The sequence below is a fragment of the Eretmochelys imbricata genome, chromosome 4, assembly GCF_965152235.1.
Source record: "Eretmochelys imbricata isolate rEreImb1 chromosome 4, rEreImb1.hap1, whole genome shotgun sequence".
NCBI classification, from domain to species: Eukaryota; Metazoa; Chordata; order Testudines; family Cheloniidae; genus Eretmochelys; species Eretmochelys imbricata.
Window position 1 is genome coordinate 43,167,158 of NC_135575.1, and position 22,341 is coordinate 43,189,498.

The window sequence follows — 22,341 nt, forward strand, 5'->3', positions numbered from 1 at the left end:
AGATGTGTGGTCGCTATGTGCATTCCATGCATGGGTACACACGCACACTACATGCGGGAGAATGGAAAAATCTTTCAAGTGGTGTCCATTGGTCCATGTCTGTGCCCTGAAGCCTGTCGTGCTCAGCACCACGGTATATGGGGAGGTGCAGACTGTTTTCTACCACTAATAGTGTCATGATCCGTGGCAGAGGGAAGGAGGGCAGGTAGAGGAATGCAGATAGGGATCATACATCTCAGGACCTGTCACATTACAGGTAAGTAAACTCCATTTCCTATTCAAGTGCTGGTCCCTATATATATTCCAAATGGGGGTGACTGGTAAACAGTAGTCAAAGAAGATGGTGGTATGAGGGTGCAGGCAGTACTGATGTTGTTCAAAGGCTGTGTCTGCAGAAGAGGCTTAGATTAAAGCTTAATGCTTCATGAAGGTGTGGATGGAACTCTAGGTTGATGCTTTACAAATATCCCACACAGGTACTTCTTGGAGAGATGCTTATTGAGGTTGCCTGTGTTCCAGTGGATGGGCCCTCATCCTGTCCAAGGAGTGATGTGTCGTAACTGACAGCAGCCAGGAATTCTCTTGGAGAGGATCTGCATAGATATTGCTTAACCCCACGTTCATTCTGCTGTAGCAACACATAGTGTAGACATTTTTCGAATTGGTTTCATTCTTTGTGGGTAGAACACCAAAGCTCCTCTGATGTCAAGAGAGCAAAGCCTCTGCTTTTCACTAGAGACATGATGTTTTAGAAAGAATACCAGTATGTGAATTGATTGATCTATGTGGAATTCAAAAATTACCTTGGGAATGAATTTTGGGTGGAAGCAAAGGGATACCTTTTCTTTTTGAAAAGTAGCATATATGGCAGGTTGGCCATGAGTGGCCTCAGCTTGCTCAACCTCCTGACCAATGTGATGGTGACCTTCATAGACAGGAGGGAATTGAGCACATGGTTAGATGTTCAAAGGGTGGCCTGATAAGTATTGACAGTGCAAGACTGAGGTTTCATTGAGGTGTTGGCTTCACTACTGGTGGGAATGTCCGAGTGAGACCCTTCAGGAATTTGATTATTATTGGGTGTGTGAAAATAGAATAGCTCTCTACCCAAGAGTGGAAGGCAGTGATTGCTGCTAGGTGGATCTGCAGTGAGCTAATAGACAGGCCTAACATGTTCTGGTATTCCTGCTTTTCTAGACTATCAGCTGTCTCTGGGGATAACTGTTTTTTTCTGCCCAGGTGTGGAACTCTCGAAGAAGTTTCAGTTTCAACAAATGGGAATTTTCTGACAAAAAACATTTCATTGAAAAATTCCTTAGCAGTTGTAGCAGCAAGTCATTCTGGAGGTGATGGTTTACTTGTGAAATACCTGTAAATTGATTCATCATAGTAACATCTTCTTTCATTTTCCTGGTAATTCCTTGAAACATACTTAGAGTTGTGCTTTTCAGCCACATCCTTTTCCTCATGATGATGTCATAAAGGAAGGGAATTGGGTCTCCACTTTGTTCCTTTTAGGTGGTGGAATGAATAATTTAACAGTATCTCTCCCCAGCCTGGGTGCACTATTCTGTTTTCCCTTCCTTTCCTCATTGCAGGAAAGAGGAATTTCCTCTCCTCTCACTACCAGACGGAGAGTTGCATCTAAACCATCACTTTTTCTTCTTCATACCCTCATTCCCACTTCACCAACTTCCCCTCCCATCTGCACAAGGGGACCTAGCATTCTCTCTGCCTTCTGGAAAGTTCTTAATTGGCCCCAGGTGTCTTAATTGACCTGGAGCAGCTGCCATTTAACTTATCCTGGTAGCAGGGATTTGTTTCACCTGGAGCTATATTTTTGTTTCCCTTCTTCCCCTTTCACCGTTAAACTGTTGAACACAATGGGTCTAGAGATGTTTGTGTTTGTTTAAGGTCACAGCCATGCATCTCTAGATATCACTATCCAAAAGGTCCAACTGGCCAATCAGAATGCTGCTTTGGACAATACAGATATGTCTACACAGAGATAAAAGGGGAGCCACGGCAGCTGGCCTGGATCAAAAGGCATAGGCTGCGAGGCTAAAAATTGTGTAGACATTCTGGCTTGAGCTGGAGCCCAAGCTCTGGGACCTTCCACTTTCGCAGATTCCCAGAGCTTGAGCTCCAGTCCAAGTCCAGACATCTACACAGCAATTTTTCAGATCTGGAGCTTGAGCCCCATGAGCCTGAGTCAGCTGACCCAGGCCAGCTGATGGTTTTTATCCCTGTATAGATGTACTCTCAGTGTCTCTAGCTGGGCTTTGGAAACTGCTGAAGAAAAATGTCTTCTCACTTAAACAAAACAAACAAAAAACAGGAGTACCTGTGGCACCTTAGAGACTAACAAATTTATTTGAGCATAAGCTTTTGTGGGCTACAGCCCATTTCATCAGCTGCATAGAATGGAACATATAGGAAGAAGATATATATATTTATACACACACACACACACATACATATAGTGTTCTCCTACCGGTTTTTGAATGTTATGATTCCTGATGTCAGATTTGTGTCCATTTAGAATAATAGAACACTTCAACCTCTCTGGTCACTCAGTAACAGACTTAAAGGTGGCAATTTTGCAACAGAAAAGCTTCAAAAACAGACTCCAACGAGAAACTGCGGAGCTTGAATTAATGTGCAAACTCGATACCATTAACTTGGGTTTGAATAGAGACTGGGAGTGGCTGCGTCATTACACATATTGAATCTATTTCCCCATCTTAAGTATCCTCACACCTTCTTGTCAACTGTCTAAATGGGCCATCTTGATTATCCCTACAAAGGTTTTTTTTTCTCCTGCTGATAAGAGCTCATCTTAATTAGCCTCTTACAGTTGGTAAGGCTACTTCCACCTTTTCATGTTCTCTGTATGTGTATATATCTATATATATATATCTTCTTACTATATGTTCCATTCTATGCATCCAATGAAGTGGGCTGTAGCCCACGAAAGCTTATGCTCACATAAATTTGTTAGTCTCTAGGGTGCCACAAGTACTCCTGTTCTTTTCAGGGATACAGACTAACACGGCTTTGACTCTGAAACCTCACTTAAACAGTTTCCCTAGTCACAGGAAGTGGCTTTGTGAGAGAATTTACAGTGTGTTCAGCATATGATGTGTTCATCAATCAAGGAAGTTTGTGCACAGTTGTTAATACAACAGGAGATATCCCCTCAGTTTTCTTCCCTTGCAGACAAACTGTTGCAAAAGAAACATTTGCTTACCTTCAGGGAACAAGAAGTCATCTGTTTGAGCACAAGTTCTTGGGCAATGAACTCAGAGTTCTCATGGCACTGTGAAATACTGTTCTTCTCTATCAGATTTCTTATTTCATCATCAAGCTCTACGCTTTCACACCTGCTTAGAAGGAAATGGTAGGGTTATATTGCCAAAGCATACAGGAAAGAATTTAGGGAGCTGTTTTTCTGGTCAACCATTTCCTTATGTGGCACAATATGTGGAAGAGCTAATTCTGTACCTATCACAGGCTTCACCCTTGCACACAGGCACAGAAGAGTAAAGCAGAATCACAGAATTTCAGAATCCCCAAAATGGAACAATAAAGAGTTTGTGTTAGAGTTGGTATAAGATTTTTCTAACAAGAAGTTTTTTTTGTAAAATGGCTTTTTTCCTTAAAATGAAAATTTTTTTGCATAAAAATCATGAGTCATTTTTGGGAGTTTGTGAAAAATGTGCCTTTTCCCATTTTTTTCAGATATTTTATATCAAACATGAGCAAAAATTTTATCAAAACGGTTGACTGAAAACCTGGCTCCGGTAATGTTTACAATAACATTTCTGATCACTAAAAACAGATTTTTTTAAAAACACTTTTTTTAAAAAAGGTCTGTTTGAACTTATTTATTTATTTTAAACCACAATAGGTGTTCATTTTTCCTCTAGATCTAGTTAATAATTTCTCCATTTGAAGCTATCAGGAAAATCATAGGCAGTGAGAATATTTTATCTATGAGCTTTACTTATTTCAGTTTATATAAACAATCCAGAAAGGGGCCTATTCCAGGCAATTTAAAAATGTATTTAAGAACATAGTTCATCCATATAGCAAATCCATCAGTCTCCCCCATAAAAATAAAGGCTATAATTAGGCAAGCGAAAATTTGGCAGACAACAGAACAGTTCATTCTATTTTGTGCTTTTACAGACAGGGACTGTGTGTATTTCTCTTTCCATCAGCATTTGTTCTTTCCCCTGTGTACTAAATAAAAAAGTTGGCAATAAGGAAGGGTAAAGTTTTTTATTTGGTTTATTGTCCAGTAGTCAGACCCCATGATTATGAGACAGACATTCTTGAGTTCTGATCCCAGAGCTACCACTAATTCTGGAGCTAACACTAACTGTATGTCATTCACAAAATGTATGAACTGGGAGAGGTTTTATATAAATTACTGTAACTTTCAACTAGAAATGTTCAGTCTCTTTGATGCTTTGGACAGTGAAATGATGTTATAGACAATGTCTAAATCCCTTGCCACTTTGGATAAAGTTCAAGTTATACAGTGCTCCAGAATGAGAAACAGTACTGGTTTAGTTAGGCATCTAAGTCCAGAGTGATTACATGGCACTGCATAACAAAGATTGGCACGAAGGTGGGTTATTGAAAACTGAGTAGGGAACTGCTACTAACATGGTATGGTAACTTATCACTCACCAATTAGGTTAAAAAGCTGACTATCAAAATTATACAACATGGCTTGTTGCACTATGGAGCTCCAGATCTCCTAGTGAAACAATCCAAATTGCAATGCCTCCCGACAAAGACTCTGCACTAAATTATGCCACTGCAGATACCCTAACAACACTGAAGGTGCCACAAATAATGGCAACAGGCATTCCAGTGACAATTTAGGATGTACATGAGTTGGTGTGTGGTTGAGTTTAATCACAAAGGGCCCAGTTTGGGGAAGTATTTGGCCCCTTGCTGGATTGGACTCAGAAAATGAAATTTAACCCTGTGCACAGTGCCAGCATAAAGACCTATGCTTCTTAACTTCCATTTAAGCCCTATTTTCAGACTATAAATAGGAATTAAGTGATGCATGGGCTGGCCTTCTGTACAGGGTGAGTTTCACCTAAAATGAGCAGAAGCAAGCCATTTCAACAAATATGAATGCAAAGCGAGGATTATATGCTAACTACACAAAATACAGTGCCTTCAGCTATGACAGGCAAATTACTACAAAAAGGGTAGTAAACAATGTCACTAGACTACCCTGATCCCTTTAACATTGCTAAGTTATACACAAAGAAAAAATTTAAAAAGGAAAAAAGAAATTCTACCTTTTCCTTAACTTTTCTTATTATAAAACTTCAAAAACACTGTAGACATTACAAGCTGCATGTTAGCAACATATGTTTGTAAGATACTTGAAATGTGTATTGTTGCACAGCATTATTCATAAGTGCATTAATTTGTATGCTCTGTTTTTAAACAAACACATAATTAGGACTTTTTAATGACTCCGTAACATGCATTATTACATACCCATGCTCTCTTATCCACATCCCTCCAAAAAACATTTGTTTCAGCTCCTCCAGATGGCCTGCAAATATGCCTACTGTATGAAATATATTTATACCACATGACAAAATTTATTACACATTATGCAGTAAAATTAAATGCATTTGATAACATCTGGAAGTATTCAGAAATTACAACATCAAAGCAGTCATTTTGGCACAGTTAGGGAAAGGTATACTGAATATTATTTTAATAATTAATGTAAATGTCATGATTCACATAACTAATGTAAATGCCAGAGACTCCAGCCTGTAGGACCTGAACCAGCCATAGGAAGGACTACTGCACTGATGGGAAGGGAGTAAAATTAAGCATGACTGGTTCAGATACAGAGCTTTGCATAAATGAGATTTAGACAATGCAGGTTGCACTGTACAGGTTATTTACATAACAAGATAGCAGGCAGGAAGGCAGGCACTGGGATAACACATAGATTCTCACTGGAAATCCCATAAAATATATTTAAAAGCTTCCTAGTGCCTTCCCTCCTTTTTATACAAATACTCTGGGTGCATTTCCTAACTGATTTCCCAGAGGATTCATATGGGAAATTGGAGGGGAGGGAGGTGACTTTCATGAGGACAAACTTAACTCCTCATTTCATTCTACTAACATATTATTTTGAAAGTGGATAGTATAAAACTAATTGACGTGCAGTACAGTATTTCCCACCCTTCAGAAAGAACTAATACAGGTTTGGACTTCAGTCCATTTCCTAAGCCTCCCTTTTACTGAACTTTAGCCAATCACAGTCTTATAATACATTGCCTTGGATTGCTTGTTCTTGACCCATTTCATTATGTTATGCTCCTGTTCATTAAAGGAGTGAAGTCAAGTTTTGTTAATTCAGTATATGGAACTTACTGTGAAGTATATAAAACATTAAACCATAGAAATTCATTGCATTTGGCATGAAAATAAGCAAATGTAATGTTCTGCTCTGTTGAAGAGTGCAGAAGGTTTCTGTGCGACAAGTTTCTTGTAATTTTAGACAGCCCTAATGAAGCAGTTCTTCCTATTGACCTCTGGACGGCACTCAGAATTTAGCTGTCATAGAAAGTAATGTTCCCAAACACACAAACCACATTAGATTTTACAAAGTTTAAAGGTGCATTTTGTACAATCTTAACTTAAAAGTTGTACTGAACGAAAAACGTTAATAAATTAAGGCATCGTGTTCTGGACTATTTAAGCTGTGCTTTTGTTACTAAAATAACTGGCAGATATCACTGTATTGGCTCTACAATGAAAAGATGACATCTACATTTACTGAAGTGGCAAGTTTCTATTAGAGGTTCTGATAGTTCATATTATGCTTTTCCCTTTTGTAAAAATTGATAAGAAAAAATTGGAAATGCTTGTATTTTTTTTAATGGGACAAAGTCTTTGCTTTCCATATCTTCACAATGCAAGCATATCAACATCTGTGATGTGAGAAAGATATCCAGATTATGAATATATAGCAGGCTGAACGCAGAAGCAAACAAAGGTAAGATGAGCATAGTACTTCCTTCTTGTAATTTAAGTGTTACTTTTATAAGCAAAAAAATCTGATTAGAGCTGTCAAAAAATGGACAAATCTCTTGTACATTTTGAGGTGGTGCTTGTTAAAATTTCATCACTTACCTGCAGGAAACTATGTTCTTAAATGTCACTTTAGTTTGAAATTTTGCTGAAATTCTATATTGGGAAATATTTTTTAGAAGAAAAATGTTTTTTTCCATTTTTTTTTTATCAAAAGCCAGCCTTACCTTATAAAAAGTGGGGGAGGGAAAGATATGGGATTCCAAATAATCACCATTTTATTATCATCCTGACTTTGTTTTGCAAGGCAACAGTCCTCTGAGAAAGATCAAGACTGTTCTTTTGTTGCATCTAGTGCCCGTTTGCCTAGGTCTGCACACTGCCTTTGATATTCCCTCACTTATACAACCTAGCAATTGTTTGACTACTTTGTTCACTTAGAGCCTGATCCTGTATCACTGAAGTCAACAGGCTCTTTGCCATAGACTTCCACGGATATAGGATCAAGTCTTTATAGAACAGTATATTAATGAGGTATTTATAAAGAATCTCAAAATAATGAAGAAAAACAAACAAACCAGTTCCCAGGCCTAATATATGAAGAAATATTTAGGGATAGTAATTTACAGGAGATCAGGCTCCAAATACATGGAGCTACTTGCCCTCTGATGCAACAACAGAACAGAATTTTCATGTGTCTCATACGGCAGTGCCCTTGTTAAAATGGAATCAATATTTGAAAATTCTCAAATGTCTAAAAAATGAATCTCTTCACAGCCTATGCAGTGATGGAATTACAGGAATTAGCAGCATAGGCTTGTGGAGACCTGTATCAGATAGACAGACACTAGGTTTTTTGGACTGGTTTTGAGAAAACCCCAAAAATATAGTCTCTCCCCCTGTCAAAGGGTATGTCTTTACTTCACAGTTCACCCAGTTTATGATGCAGATGTTTCCCCAAACCTCCTCCTATCCACACACAAAAACTTCTGACCCCAGTTTAGTGATGCTTTCACTCCAAGATAACTAGCCCATCCTGGAATAAAGCCTAAAGCCCAGGTGCTGCTTTCGCACATGCACTTTGCAGTGTAAATCACTTGAGCACTAGTAGCTCTCCAATGCCTTCTCACAATTAACTGGAAAGAATCAGAGTGTCTCAACTTTACTCCAGCACAAAGAACCATGGGACATGCCCCCACAGGTCATAGTGACACATGCAGGTAGCACAGCACTAGCAAGGACACAACAACTCAGGTACAGCTTTGCAGTGTGGCTGCTCACACCCAGGCTAGGCTAACGTGGGTGCAGATCACTCATGTTAACTCTGTAACGAAGACAGACTGAAAATGGCTTCTATGCGCTTTTGTGAACACAAAGAATAGATTCAGCTAATCAAGAAACCAGGAAAAGTGCGATGTGACATTGGCCATGTGAGAAATACCACCAGCCAACCCAGCTTGAATCTCAACATGCATCGCAAAAAGCTTGAAAATATCAGTTTTTTTGTAGAGCCCCATACAGTGCAAATAATTCATGTCCAGAGATCACAGGAGAGCTGGAGCATTAACAACAACAAAAATAAAAAAAAATGGTGTGTGAAAGAGAATGATTTGAGTACTTTCACTTTGAGTTAGGCTTTTATAGTTCTGACTCAGATTGCTGCTTGACTCTCAGTCCATTTTTTCCAGAGTGAGTTTAGTGACCATGTAACTGCTCTAGAAGAAGGGCAGACCTGGAGACTCAAATTATCCACTGACCAGGTACACCAAAGGCAGCAATATTTTCCCCCAAACCTCTCTGCCAGTGTTTCATCCTGAATCAGGGTAGGGGTGAGAAAGCAGCTTAGTCTCCATGGCTATTCTGTTCTTACTCCTTTTACTGAGGCTTCCCACATGAGTGCCCTGTTGCTCCAGTAATATCTGACATCTGGCATCTTGAAAACGGACTAAGACCACCAATTTATTTCATATAGGATAGTGAACATCCAACAGATGCTAACTTCCAATCATGATTGATCCTAGGTGGCCTAGAGGTAAAAACTTCTATGCTCCACAACCCTGACCCATCTGATTTTTCCACGATAAACAAGAAAGCACACAGAGCATCAATGGGATATTTACATTAAATTAGGTTGTCAGCTCTATCTTGAGATATAATACATCCCTCGTCATCATCTCAAATACAATCTAGGCACCAGATAAACTTAATGTTGAGATTTAGTTAATGCACAGTGCTAGACCCATATTGCTCTTTTATAGAAACGGTGACCAATTTTCATACTGTAATATCCTATGACTTGGAATGGCCCAATGCTACTCTAATGTGGTGCTGCTTCAGAGGTTTAATTATACATGTATAACCTCAGAGGTTATGTGTGTACGTACACACCCAACAAATAAGAAGACCTAGCTCTTATCTAGTGCTTTTCATCAGTAGATCCTAAAGCACTGTGCAAAGGAGGTGGGTATCATTAACCCCATTTTACAGATGGGGAAACTGGGGCACAGAACGGTGAAATGACTTGCTCAAGGTCACCCAGCAGGCCTGTGACAGAGCCAGGAACAGAATTCAGGTCGTCTGAGTTTTAGTCCAGTGCTGTATTCACCAGGCAACACTGCCATAGTATATATACACATATCACCAAATATATGAAGGAGATTGACAAGCTATATTTAGTGACAAAGACAAGGTGGGTGAGGTAAATCAGTGATGTGTGCAAGAACATCTCTTCACCAAACAGCCTAGATGCAATTAGAAGACTACTTACCCTAGCTGGGGAGTCATAAAACTGAATCACAGAGGAAATTCTGGGCTAGAGCTATGCTGCCTGAGCAGTTCTGCTTGCTAAGTAAAAGTGGAAGATGAACACAAATTTAGAAAATTTTATCACATTATACCCACCCTCACATCCCCACCACAACATGCTATAGGTTTAAATGTATTTGCACAAGTCTTCCACTGGTTTTGTGCAATAGCCTAATAGTAGCACATCATGAGTATTATGAGGGGTGAGATCTGAGTTTGATTTACTTTTGGTCTCTTGATTTCCAAGCCAGCATGTAACAGGAGAATCATGGATGTAATTCTTACAAGTCTCTGGAAGAGAGGTTTGGCAAACCCTTTTTTGTTTTTATAAGCAGTGGGCTACACTTAATACTTTTACAACACAGGATCTTGTGATGGGTGGACAATATTCCTGCTGAGCAAGAATGAGTCCTGATCCACAGCCTGTTGAATTAAATGGAAAGACTGTCAGGACTCTGGTCCTTGGAAAAGGTTGGCGAGAGGTAGAATACAAAAGGAAGAATTTTAAAGTCCTAAGATAAACACCCCACTACTCTGTCACAGCCCGCAAATTCTATACTGGCCCTTGGGGCTACCCAGACCCTGCTGTAAAGAAGAATTGAGAGAATAATTCATTTTTCAGTTTGGAGGCTGAACAAGAAAAATAGAACAAAAAAAGATCGGTTTGGTTTGAAGCAAAATTGAGTATTTTCCATTTTCCCTCACCAAAATGGGGGGGGGGGGGAAAAAGACATTTCTTAACTTTTTCCAGGTGTACTGTGAAGGGACAAGTACATGTAGCAGCCCAGAGACAGTATGGGGCTTAGGGAACCATCAGGATGAAGAGAGCTCAATCAATCTCCCCTCCCACCTGCATAAGGGAAAGACTTTGAATTGTGCCTAGCATTTTAAATGCTTTTTTATTGTGGAAATAAATAACAAAACAAAACTAATCACACACACACACACGTACAAACGTGGAAAAGAAGTTAGCCATTTATCCAGAGCTGTACCCGGTTGAGGACAAAAATTTCATTCGCATCTTACATCTAAAAAGAATACATTTGAGAACTTAAAGCTAGCTATCAGAGTAATTCTGACTCAGTCATATCATCCTTAATATCAAGAAAACTGCTTGTGTCTCTACATTCACTGCTGCATGTAGCCACGTCATTTGTTCTTTTCAATTCTAATGGTTAACTACGTGCCTGGATAAAGATCATATCACTTTCTCCCATATGCTCATGTATGGTCAAGTTGTAAAAATGTCAACTGCAGATAGGCTTCTTCAAAAAATTATTTTCACATTTTTCTCTAAGCACTTGGCTTTAACACCCAAACTGTTAAGAAACTATAGGGTTAAATGGCCCTTTGATGCTCTTTATTTACACATTTTTGCCTAATCTTTGCCAATTTTTCCAATTAAATTATGTTGTTCTAACTTGGAGACAGAATGTAATGACATCCAGTCCCTCTTTTCTTTTATAAACAGCTGTGCAAATCAATGAGCCAGGATTAACTAAAGCTTACTTTGGTTACACAGCACATTGCTTCCTCTTCATATGGTTATTCTGGAGTGCCACTACTGTATCCAATAAAGCAAGCTGAATTTTATAAAGAGAGAGTTCTGGACAAACAACTAGCAAGCTAGTGTGAAATCACCTTGTGGCAGGATTGGTGCTATCGGGCAAATCCTGTGCCTGTGAGGAAAGCCAGAATGGACATACGAGACATGGAAACTCTGAAACTAGCAGTAAAGTCTCAAGGACAACTTCACAACCAAGCTTCTGCTGGACATTGGAAGGAAACAGAGACCGGGGGCAGGTCATCTATAATTGAAAATGGTCATAGCTCCATTGAAGTCTGGGGTTATGTGATTATGAGATGGGAGGGCACACTGCTTCTTCCTCTTGGCCATCCTAGCACACCATTTGCCAGCTCTTGGCTCCCTGTAAGTGGTTTTCTATGTAAGTGGAATATGGGACTCAGAGAAATTAGCATAGTCACAGGTCTTTGGGGGCTGTTCTCTATGTTTCTCAGTGCATTAACTGTCTCTAAATGATTAATTTTATCTCTAATTCACATGATGCTATTCAGTGTAATTTTAACATGTCAACCATGCTTGTGTCACAGGTATGATTACTGAAACTATGAAATACACCATAAGCAATTGTAAACAAGGGGCTTTATAGAGAGGATTTACAGCCAGATCCCAGCACAGAGCCATATTCTGAATGGAAATGAATCCAAGAGTCTAGGGGTTAAATCACATGCTTCTTCCCCATGGGTGGCCATTTTGGACATGAGAATCCTGCTTGGCTACATCTTCTGTGGAGGAAAGAGCCATATAAAGAAATAGATTTATGTATTGTATTAGGGATGGATGCAGTGTCTCAGATAAAATGAAAACTGCCACATCCCAAAACAAACCATTTTATATATTTGAAAAGGTTAGTTAACATTTCCTGCTATTATTTATCACTCTATGTGCCTCAGTGCTTCATTCCCTTATGGAAATGGTCTATATAATTTGATAGAGAATAGGCTCTTTCTCCAGAACTTTTAACCCTATCTGCAGCAGGAATAAATTTGTAGTGGTGATTAAATGCTACATGTTGTTTAAAAAAATATATACAAAAGCAATATCCTCTATTTAATTCTGTAGAAGAAACTATATTATTCTCTTAAATTCCATAGGGTTCTACAGGAATCTGATATAATACTATTTAATTTCTATAAAACCTTTGATTTCACTCTCTGATATTAGGACCTTTGTATTACAGGTTGATCCAACCAAGACCAGATGTGAAACTGACAAAATACCATGACAAAGACTTTACATGGGGAATTTCCAACCCAACTGGAAGCAGGAAGAACCAGGAATCTTGCAAGAAAACCTGTTTTTGCATGAATTTCCAGTCTAATTTTGCAGCCTTAAGAGGTTCTGATAGTTTTAATTAATATCAGTGGCCAGATCCTGAGCTGTGCAGCTCTTCTAGAGTGCAGCTCCAGTGAAGTCAATGAAGCTGTACAAGATTACAGCACATGGGTATTTGGCCCTCATGAGATTCTTGGTTGAATGTTTTGAACTTCAACTCCACTAATTCACGTCTGTTCTACCGTACATATGTCTATGCAATACACTCTATTACACATAAATAACCAGCCTATCTGGTAGATTAAATCTATAGTTTGACATAAAAAAAATAACCCTTTTTCACCCCCAATATTTTTCATTTGAAAAGAATAAATATTGTAAATGACTTCCAACGTAATTCACTTTACTTCATTAAGCTTTGCAAATTCAGAAGTACAAAGAAAAACAATAGAAATTTACCACAGTTGTTTTGAAAACATTGCTGGAAGATCCAGCCTAAATTCACAGAAGTTAAGTAAGATCCATTCAAAAATGACATCCAAACAAATGCAGAGTCTTTCAACTTGGATGCCTAAGGTCTCTAGGTAAAATGTTTTGAAATAATCCTTTTTCCTTCTTGAGAAGAGGGCTTCACAGTGCAAAGTAGATGATGGGGGTTAAAATGTGTGTGTATTGAGACTAATAGAGAAATCACTTCAACTTTCACTCTATATTGTTCCAGCCAAAACATCTGCCTGTCACCCCATAAATGTCACTATATTTCTGTTCCCTTTATGACAAAGGAGTGGAGCTTTTAAGGCACATTTAATAGCCAGCAGCTGTTTGGCTGTCAAATGCCACATCTGGAGAAGCAGTGTGCTGCTAACGTGAACAGAAACAATTGCTCTTTAATACGTTTGCTTAATTTTCAGAATTATACAAATCATAACAATGAGAGATGCATGTTCTTGATAGAAACACATCTAAAAAGATCCCAATAATTAACTGAAGCCACACCTATAATCCATTGCATTTTGCTAAATGATACATGAGTAAGCCTATCAGCCTGGTGGCATTTAGAAATATACAATATCACATACAGTCCTTACATTAGCCTTATAGCATATGTGTGAAAGAAGAGGAAAAAAGAAGACTGCCAATACATGTCAAGTGCTAAGGGGCTTGGCCCCATTATGTTCTGCTTTTCCCTTTTCTCGGGGTTCCTTTTCTCTTGAATCTCTGTAGTGACATATAGCTCCTGCTTACCTCTATATCATATCACCTGCAGATAGGACAATAAAATGTCTCCTTTGTTTGCTTGACATAGTTGCCTGAATAACGCAGAAAGAGCCTGATCCAACATTCCTGTTGAGCAAGAATGAGACTGGATCCAGTGAAGTCAATGGACTCACTAACCACACTGGACTTTGGAACAGTCAGAGCGAGAATTATGAACGCTACCCATATGGGAAAAAGTGAACACTCACCCAGAACCATGACTCAGCAATCTTTTATCTGCATGTTGATTACTGGTTGAAAGAGGGTCGACATTTTGCCATGCAAATCAATGATTACTCAGTTGACCGGCAAGCTCAACCAAATGGAACCCTCAAACAGCATGCAAGTTTCGGAATCGGCAAATTATGGTCTCCTTAAAAATCCAAATGCAGAAAGCTAATGAGAGGGGAGGGGGCAGGAGACAGTGAAAATGGAAGTGAAACCGGAGACAGTAAAAGAGATACAGAAATTCAAAGCAGACCAAGAATTACTTCCTTTTCAAACAAGTGTGGCACGATTGACCCATTTGCAGAAACCAATTTGCACCAGTAAAACATAGGTATTCTCTCGGACATCACAGCCACAGGAGTAACTCCTAAACACTCTATTATCAGTAGGGTAGCTGAAAACATAGGTGGAATAACCTGTCATTTCACTCGGCATCTTTCTAGAAGATGTTGTATTCTCACTGCTGGGTGGGGCTGCGATGGCCCAAGAGAGAAAGAGAGAGAGCGCGTGATCATGCGCTCACACACATATATATGTATACACATTTCTATCAAAAGATAAACTTTGGTACTTGCATTTCAGCAGTCTTACCAGCCATCAGAAGAAGTATGGCTGGATATTTATAATTAATCCTGATGGGCAAGGAATGCACAAAGTGTGATCTCTTCTTATATGCCACCCAAGCAGGAAGAATCAAGGGAAAGAAATGAAATGGTTATGTGGGACAAGGAAAGGAGGAGTCCATAGTACAATACAGTAAGAATATAAAATCGCTTTCTGATAGGCTAGAAATCTATGTTTGAAAGCACAAAAATAGCATTCTGAAAGCCTCAAAAATGCTCAGACACTACCCAACTGCTCTTAAAATTGCCGCTCTACCTGTGCTCAACTGTCTGAACGTTTAAATTAATTGCCTGAATAATTCTGAAAGCACCCAACTGGGAGTTGACAGCTTTCTTTTTTCAACTTGATAACGCCAGTTGGCATTCTCTCTTTTTCTGAATTAGCATAATAAATGAAATAAGAAACACACAATGAATATTTATTCTCCCTTTTACATGTTAGGTCACTCCAAGACCATATTTAGATTTATTACCAGCTTTAACCCTTATTGGTGCCTTCTGAACAGTGCTCCAGCACCTCAGCTAGTGTAAATTGGTGTAGCTCCATGGAAGTAAGTGTGATTATGCTGCTTTACACCAACTAATGATCTAGCCCAAAATGTCTTGGTCTGTTTTTCCCATATGAACCAGACAAGTTCAGATTTAGCCATCTCTAATATAAATAAAATACAACAAAGAAGAGACAATTTAGAGTTAGTCTAGGAAATTTAGAGTGGTTGGTAAAGGGAAGTTTGGCAATGCAATACACTCTTTCACCTTATGCTACCAATTCAAATCCAGCTCAGTAGTGGCTGGTCAAGTTATTATATTTCAGTGCCTGCACAAGACAAGTTGGAATCTTGTTGGTCAGGATTTCACATCACAGAACCACCACCACATACTGCCATTAACTGGCTTCTTGTCTCAAAAGGAGTGCCATCATCAGCATATGTCATGGAAGTTGAACTCCTTTCAGATCCATAGAAGTAGTTCTTCCAGGTCACAGTTGAGCTACATTAGCAGGATGATATGGGCAAGCTTGGAATTTGGCTGCTCGTGCTGTAGCTACATTTTGGATAAACAGCGAACTCCCATTTCCAGGGATATCCAACCCAGCAATTCACAAGGATTAAAGTCACTAAGGAGAAAAATGCCTTTTTATTTTTTTTTTAAATCCTCTCAGAAATCCAACCAACAATTAGCTTTTGAATGTTGTCTCCTTGCATTCTCTCTCCGACAAAGATAGCATACTCAGTTCTTTTTAAAGCCACTTTTAATTTGTTAACCTCTAGCTAGAGAGATACATTTGTCAAAAGTTTAACATGTTGATTAGGTATTACAGGATTCACTGGAACATGCAGCATGGTTCTTTATGGCACTTTATAGCTGTACTGGCAAATCTAGGAACTTTAGGAGCCGCTACTCACCCTGTTTTACACCGAGCAGAGTCAGATGGGGGAGGGGAGGAGGGAAATACTTGAGTCCAACCTGCACTATAAGCTCTGCCATTAGTAGAGCTGCAATTGTAGTCAGTTATAAATCTTTCCCTCTAGTGTGAGCAAGGTCTATATGTAACCTCAGCAATTTAACCTATTTCTGTTGATCAAATTTGCAGATATGGTTTTTCTGAGGGATGGCTGGAAGTTAGGAATGAGAGCTATGGAGATGGATAAATTCCAACTTTGGGGAACACAGATTGGCATACAAAATTTTGATTGAACAACAAGAGAAAGAGTGGTGTTCAGTTCTATGGCATGGAAAGTGCTGTTTATACGTAAGTTTTCAGTATTTACAGAATGTGTCTGCTGCCTTAAAAAGGAGAAATTTTCTGTGATGAATTAATTAATACCTTTCATTCTCAGCAGATTCATTGGTGCACAGCTCTAGAGCATTCTCCGCATCTTCCTTCTTCTTTTTGAGCAGTCCACAATGAATCTGTCAGAAATGGAAGGAAAAAAGTTACACTGAGGAAAAGAACAGTTTGAAAGATACTTTTCAGCACTTGGTTCTCTATCTTGCTCCTTTTCCTCTATCATTAGCTGCAGCTGGCTGGTGGACTGTAAGACCACCATAGTTTATGCAGAAATTTGGACCCTAAATACAGATATTCTATGCAGAGACATAAGGATGACACTACCTCCAACCCATGCCCCACCCCCAACCCCCCGCGCCATAAATAGCACCAGATTTGGTGGTGAGAGGGGGCAGTAGCAGAGCTCCAGCAATCCCAGGCCTCCCTCAAGGATCCAAATATTATCTCATGTGTTTAGAGCTGAGTCCAAGCACAAAGCAGTGTTTGTGCCCAGAGCAGGAGAACTGAATTTGACACACTGAAGATATATTTGGAGATTATTTGTATTCTTTAATAAGACAAGTGGAAGTAATTTAGAACATCAAACTATGACCTAAATCACTCATTAAGGGTCTCTAGAAATGCAGTAATGTTTGACAGAGTTACTCTAAAAAAGTACTACAGAAGTTTACACAGAATGACAGTCTATAGGTTTATTGAACCATTCTACAGAATTCTGTTTCAGGACTAGAAATCCCTAGTAAATTCCATAGCATAGTTCAAAAACTATTTTCTATTATATTCTATAGGAATTGTTCCTTGTGACAGAACTCTGAATGCAGGATGGTGGCAGGAGTGGAAGAGTGGCTTGTGAGAGATTCTTTCTGAAGGACCAAGTCTGCTCCCCTCAGGCTTCTAAATGAATAGGGGTTGCATGTCTGGGCAAGGTGGCTCAGAGGAGAGGAGTTGGGCAATCACAGGATAGAGAGAGTCGACAGTTCCTGCCTTCACTGGTGCTGAACAAGTGCAGTTCCAACAGGAGATGTGTAGGAGATACAAGGATGGGGCAGCCTCCTTATACTCTTCCCTTTCCCTGCGTATGGGTCAGCCACCATATGGCTGTGTGTCTCCAATGTGCAAAAGCAGAAAAAAAGAAACTAAATGGAGTGGAACCCAAGAAAAACCTTCTCAAGCAAAGATTCCATCAAGAACAACAACCACTACTACCTGGGGGAAAAATTACATTTAAATAGATGCAGCCAAAGAACTAAAAAAACCTCAACAAACATACATTTATTAAGTCTCACAACACCCGTATGAAGTATTATTCCCATTACACACATGGGGAAACTAAGACACTAAACTGTTAAGAGCCTGATCCCATGCCCATTGAAATTCATGAGATTCTTTCTATTGATGGCATTGTGTGTTGGCTCAGGTTCCATGCCCTGTGGGGAGTCACTGGTTCATCCAGGAATGAAACCCAGAAATCCTCATTCTCACTACTTTGATCTAACTACTGGAGAACAATTGCATCACTGTAATTGCTGCTCTTAGAACACTAGCTTTATCTCCACCTACCTATTGTGACTTATGTGATTTCAGAATATCAAATGGAAGGATAACAGTGTGAACAATGAAATAAAGTGGGAAGTCACCACGACCAAAAAAAGATTGTTAGAAACCAAATGAGTTTTTAATTAGCGGTAACTATATGTATTAGTAACATCAACAAATTCAAACCACAGCAAAACATTTAATAGACACCTGTGCACACAAAAATCTTAAAATAAAAGGTTACCAGGGTAAGATCTGAGGTGTTCGGCTTTTTTTCCCTTAAATTCCCATATCCTCAGGCACTTCACACATTTTAAATGCATCTGGTAATCACTAATTACAAGCATCCCATTAGAAAAGAATGGCAATTCAGTTTCAGGTGAAACTTGATTCCAGCTTTCCCGAGTTTTACAAATGTCTTTAATTGTAACAAAAATGTGTTGAAATGCTTAAAGTTGTAGTAGTTTGGCTTCAATGGGAGCTGTGGGTGCTCAGTATCTCTGAAAATTAGGCCACTTACGTAGGTGCCTGAATTTAGGTTAAGGTGCCTAATTTTAGATATCAAGATTGAAAATTTGGACCCAGATGTAACAAAAACAAAAATCCACGAAATTAAAGAAACTTGGCCTTAGTGGTTCAAGGAAAGAAAATCCAGAGTTCAGATTGCCACTCCAACTCTAATTCATCCTGCTGGACCTAGGTACAGCATGTTGAGCTGAGACTACTGCAATGTTGTGTATTATGGCATGTGTCAAAATATCTAGACATAATGGGCCAAATATAGATGGTACTTGTTAAATTCATTCAACCTCATTACATTTACTTATTGACGTGTAAAGGAGTCAAAGTGGATGTACTCTAGATACTCAGGAACTGGGAAATAAAGTTTGACACCTTTTTATACATGTCTGTTAGCTGTTTCACAGACTCAGTGAGCCAAATTCAGAATGATGTGTATGAGAGATGTGTTCTACATTACACATTGGTGAGTGCACTAAAGCCACACATGTGGAGGGCATTCTGGAAGGAGGTAAACGTTAAACCAACTTCAACTCTTCGGTATCGGGGGATGTTGTAGAGAGTAGCACTGGCAGCCTTATTTTTCAGATCTTCAGTTTCTGGATACAGCAAGTGAGAAGCTATTTTAAGGCATCATTTCAAGGAAATTGCCACATTGAGTCTCATTCACACAAACAGCCCAACAGAGTGCTAAGTTCGAATCTAAATGATTAAGCCAATTATGACAAATATGTTTATGGTATTTGTGCACGGTACTAATATTTTTCTAGTAATAACTGATTTTTACAGCACAATATCATTTATTTACAGGGCTTTTCATTATTAATTGTGAAAATTAAACTTAAGATACTGGAGAAATCAGCTACTTTAAATAAAAAAAAGTCATGGAGTCTCTGAAGGATATGGGTTTGTAATGTTCAGGTAGAAAACTACTGAGAGTTACAGAAAGTGTCTGGCTATTTCCAGGGCTTTTAAAGACAACAACAGAGTTACAATGATGAATTTGACACATATTTATAAAGTGTAGAGCCAGTTAAAAGAAAAAAATTCCCATAAATTAGCATTTTTCAATTTTTTCCAGAATTTCTCACATACAGAAAAAATCTATTTTTCCAATAAATGACCAAAAATATTTCAGTTTTTGAAAGATGTTTTCAGAAAAAAAAAACAGTTTTTCCTTGTTTTAATTATTGAAAAAGCTAGAAAATTGACCAAACATGAGAATTTTTCTCAAAAGATTTCATTTTGGTTAAAGAGGCATTTTTCATTGAAAAGATACTGACAAAATTTGACCATCTCTAATAAATTGTCATTCAGAAAGTTGAATGACACTAGCCAGCCCTGTATTCATCAAGTTAAGAAGCCCAGAAAAGTTCTTATATTGTTAGCAAGTTTCTATATTATGTAAATTAATTCCTATGAAGTTTTCATTTTATTTCCTTCAGACAAAATACTGCTCTGCAACAATCCATTAAGAATGGTATTGTTTAGTGTGCCACAGTGGTAAAATCTAGAAATTGGATTAGGAATGTGCAGTGCAATTTTAGAAGATCAGAAATGTTAGTTCTTCCTTCTTACTCTTTCCGCCACCAAATTTCTATGTATGTGCATCTTTCTAATGCAAATCCTGCATTTGTATGCATTTGCCCCTACTGCATACACATAAAAGTCACAAGAACAGAAACAGGTAATCATACAGAAATGAAAGCCACAGGGCTTTCAGGCTTATGGGAATAGAAGCTCTTTGTCTCTCTCTCTCTCTGTAGGTAAATGAGATAATTGTGGGGGGAATGAATTTGCATATGCTGCTTTATGGCTTCTCCTGTGGGCAAAAAGGGAAAACGGAGGGTGCTCCCTATCTGCTGACAGATATAACTTGCATACAACTTAGAAGAGTTTCAAAAGGTGCTGAGAGCTATACCATTTGAGGTTTCCCCATATTCCAAACTCATATACTCCATTAAATGTGCTGTGTAACTATGGAGATGTGAAAGAATGTGCGTGTGTGAGAATTCATGGGGGTTATTCAGTGCGGGGAGAGTGGGCCACTCTGATCTAGAATTTAGTAGGCATAAATTGCCTAGTGACTGAGTTGGGATGGGACTGTATTTGTGAATGCAATTAGTGAGGCTTCTCCTGAGATGCCCAGTTTGGAGTGGGTGGGCTCTAACCAACAGGCAACTTATTCTGGTTTCTAAATCAATTTGGCTATGACCCTAGGTTACCAAGCCCCCTGCACATGTTTGTGAGGGGAAAAATATTGAGGGGCCACTTCGATTTAAATGGGCTTAGTTTGAGTACAGCTCTTGGTGGGGGCTCAAGGCAAACAAATTTTAACAAGGGACTCTGGATACCACACTGAATCTAGCCTACCAGAAGAGTCTGATCCCCAATAGAAAGGTTACAGAAATAAAATGCTTGCAGTAAGTGTCTGTACCAGCAGCGACACAAGGGGTGATACGTCACATTATTAAGACAGGGAGGTTTTTTCTTTTTTAAAGCAGATGTTTTCAGACTAATTTATTAATGCTAGAGTTAACATAAAATGCAGATTTAGACCCTAGATCAACGATACTCCAGCTTTTCCAAACTACATACCATGTGACGATAGAGATTCTCTCATAGGACACATTCTACCCAAACACCCTCAAACCATTTCTTTTCCCAAATGTTTTATTCTGCAGATCACCAGAGGTTTACAGTTTATAGCAGTTTGAGAGCCACTGCCTTAAACTATGTATTCTCATCATTAAACAGGTAGTTGTTATTGTAAAGATCAGGCAACCCACCATTACAAAAAAAGACAGGAGAAACTGTACTCTTCCTCTCAGTCACCTAGCTGTTTAACTCAGTTACCAAGTTCAGGAAGTTAATATGAAATTACCATCATGTTTCACCAACAAAACTGAGAAAAAGCACGGGGTAATAGAAGGGACATTGTGGCTTTTTTTAGGGAGAAAATATGTGAGTGAGTGAAACTTGAATATAAGGTTACCAAATTATGCAAAATGTATTAACTCAGAAAGAAGCTATTCAGTGTCGCACATTTTTCAGCCTAGACACAGGTGTTAAACAACACAGATTCATATAATGATGAGATAAGAGAGACACATGTCTAAGTAGTACACATATTACAACACAGCCCCAAACTTAGTGGAACTCTTGTAGTCACGAATGCCATTGGTAAACAAGCCTGTAGGTCATGGTAAGTGTAAGTGGTGTGTGGGTGTTCTGTGGGAGGAGTTGGAGGAGAGGGAGGAAGAGATAGGCTGTTACTGTAAATGTGATCAAAATATAAAAGCAATAGAGTAGAGCGTATTGTGAGAAAAAAGTTCTAAGCTACACATACCGAAACTAATTGATGGGGAAATAAAGCCTTCAAGACTCTTTCCCCGTCATGTTTCAGGGGAAGTCATATTTTAAAGACTAATACTTCAGTGATCTATTTCCATCTAGAAAGTCATTTCCAGGTTTGGCTTTTTCATCATAGTAATATTTCCACAAGTGTTTTACAAGACTAGCCTTGAACTAGCCATAAGTGTCTGTCTGCTTTTATATCAGCCTCTCTTCACTGAAGACTCAGCATAGTCATTTAAATGCAGTAGAAAGATCACACCGAAATGCACACGAAC

At 38.8% G+C, this 22,341-nt stretch overlaps 1 protein-coding gene across 1 annotated transcript in view; it reads right to left on the minus strand.

The window, feature by feature from the left end:
- The window catches only part of TNIP3 (TNFAIP3 interacting protein 3), a 76,454-nt gene that overhangs the window by 53,035 nt on the left and 1,078 nt on the right, over positions 1 to 22,341 (minus strand). Inside the window, exons 2-3 of the mRNA XM_077814770.1 lie at positions 16,691 to 16,776; positions 3,251 to 3,383 (exon numbers count right to left, since the gene is read on the minus strand). Of these exons, the coding sequence (XP_077670896.1) occupies positions 3,251 to 3,383; positions 16,691 to 16,776 (219 nt within the window). The remainder of the gene's footprint in view (positions 1 to 3,250; positions 3,384 to 16,690; positions 16,777 to 22,341) is intronic.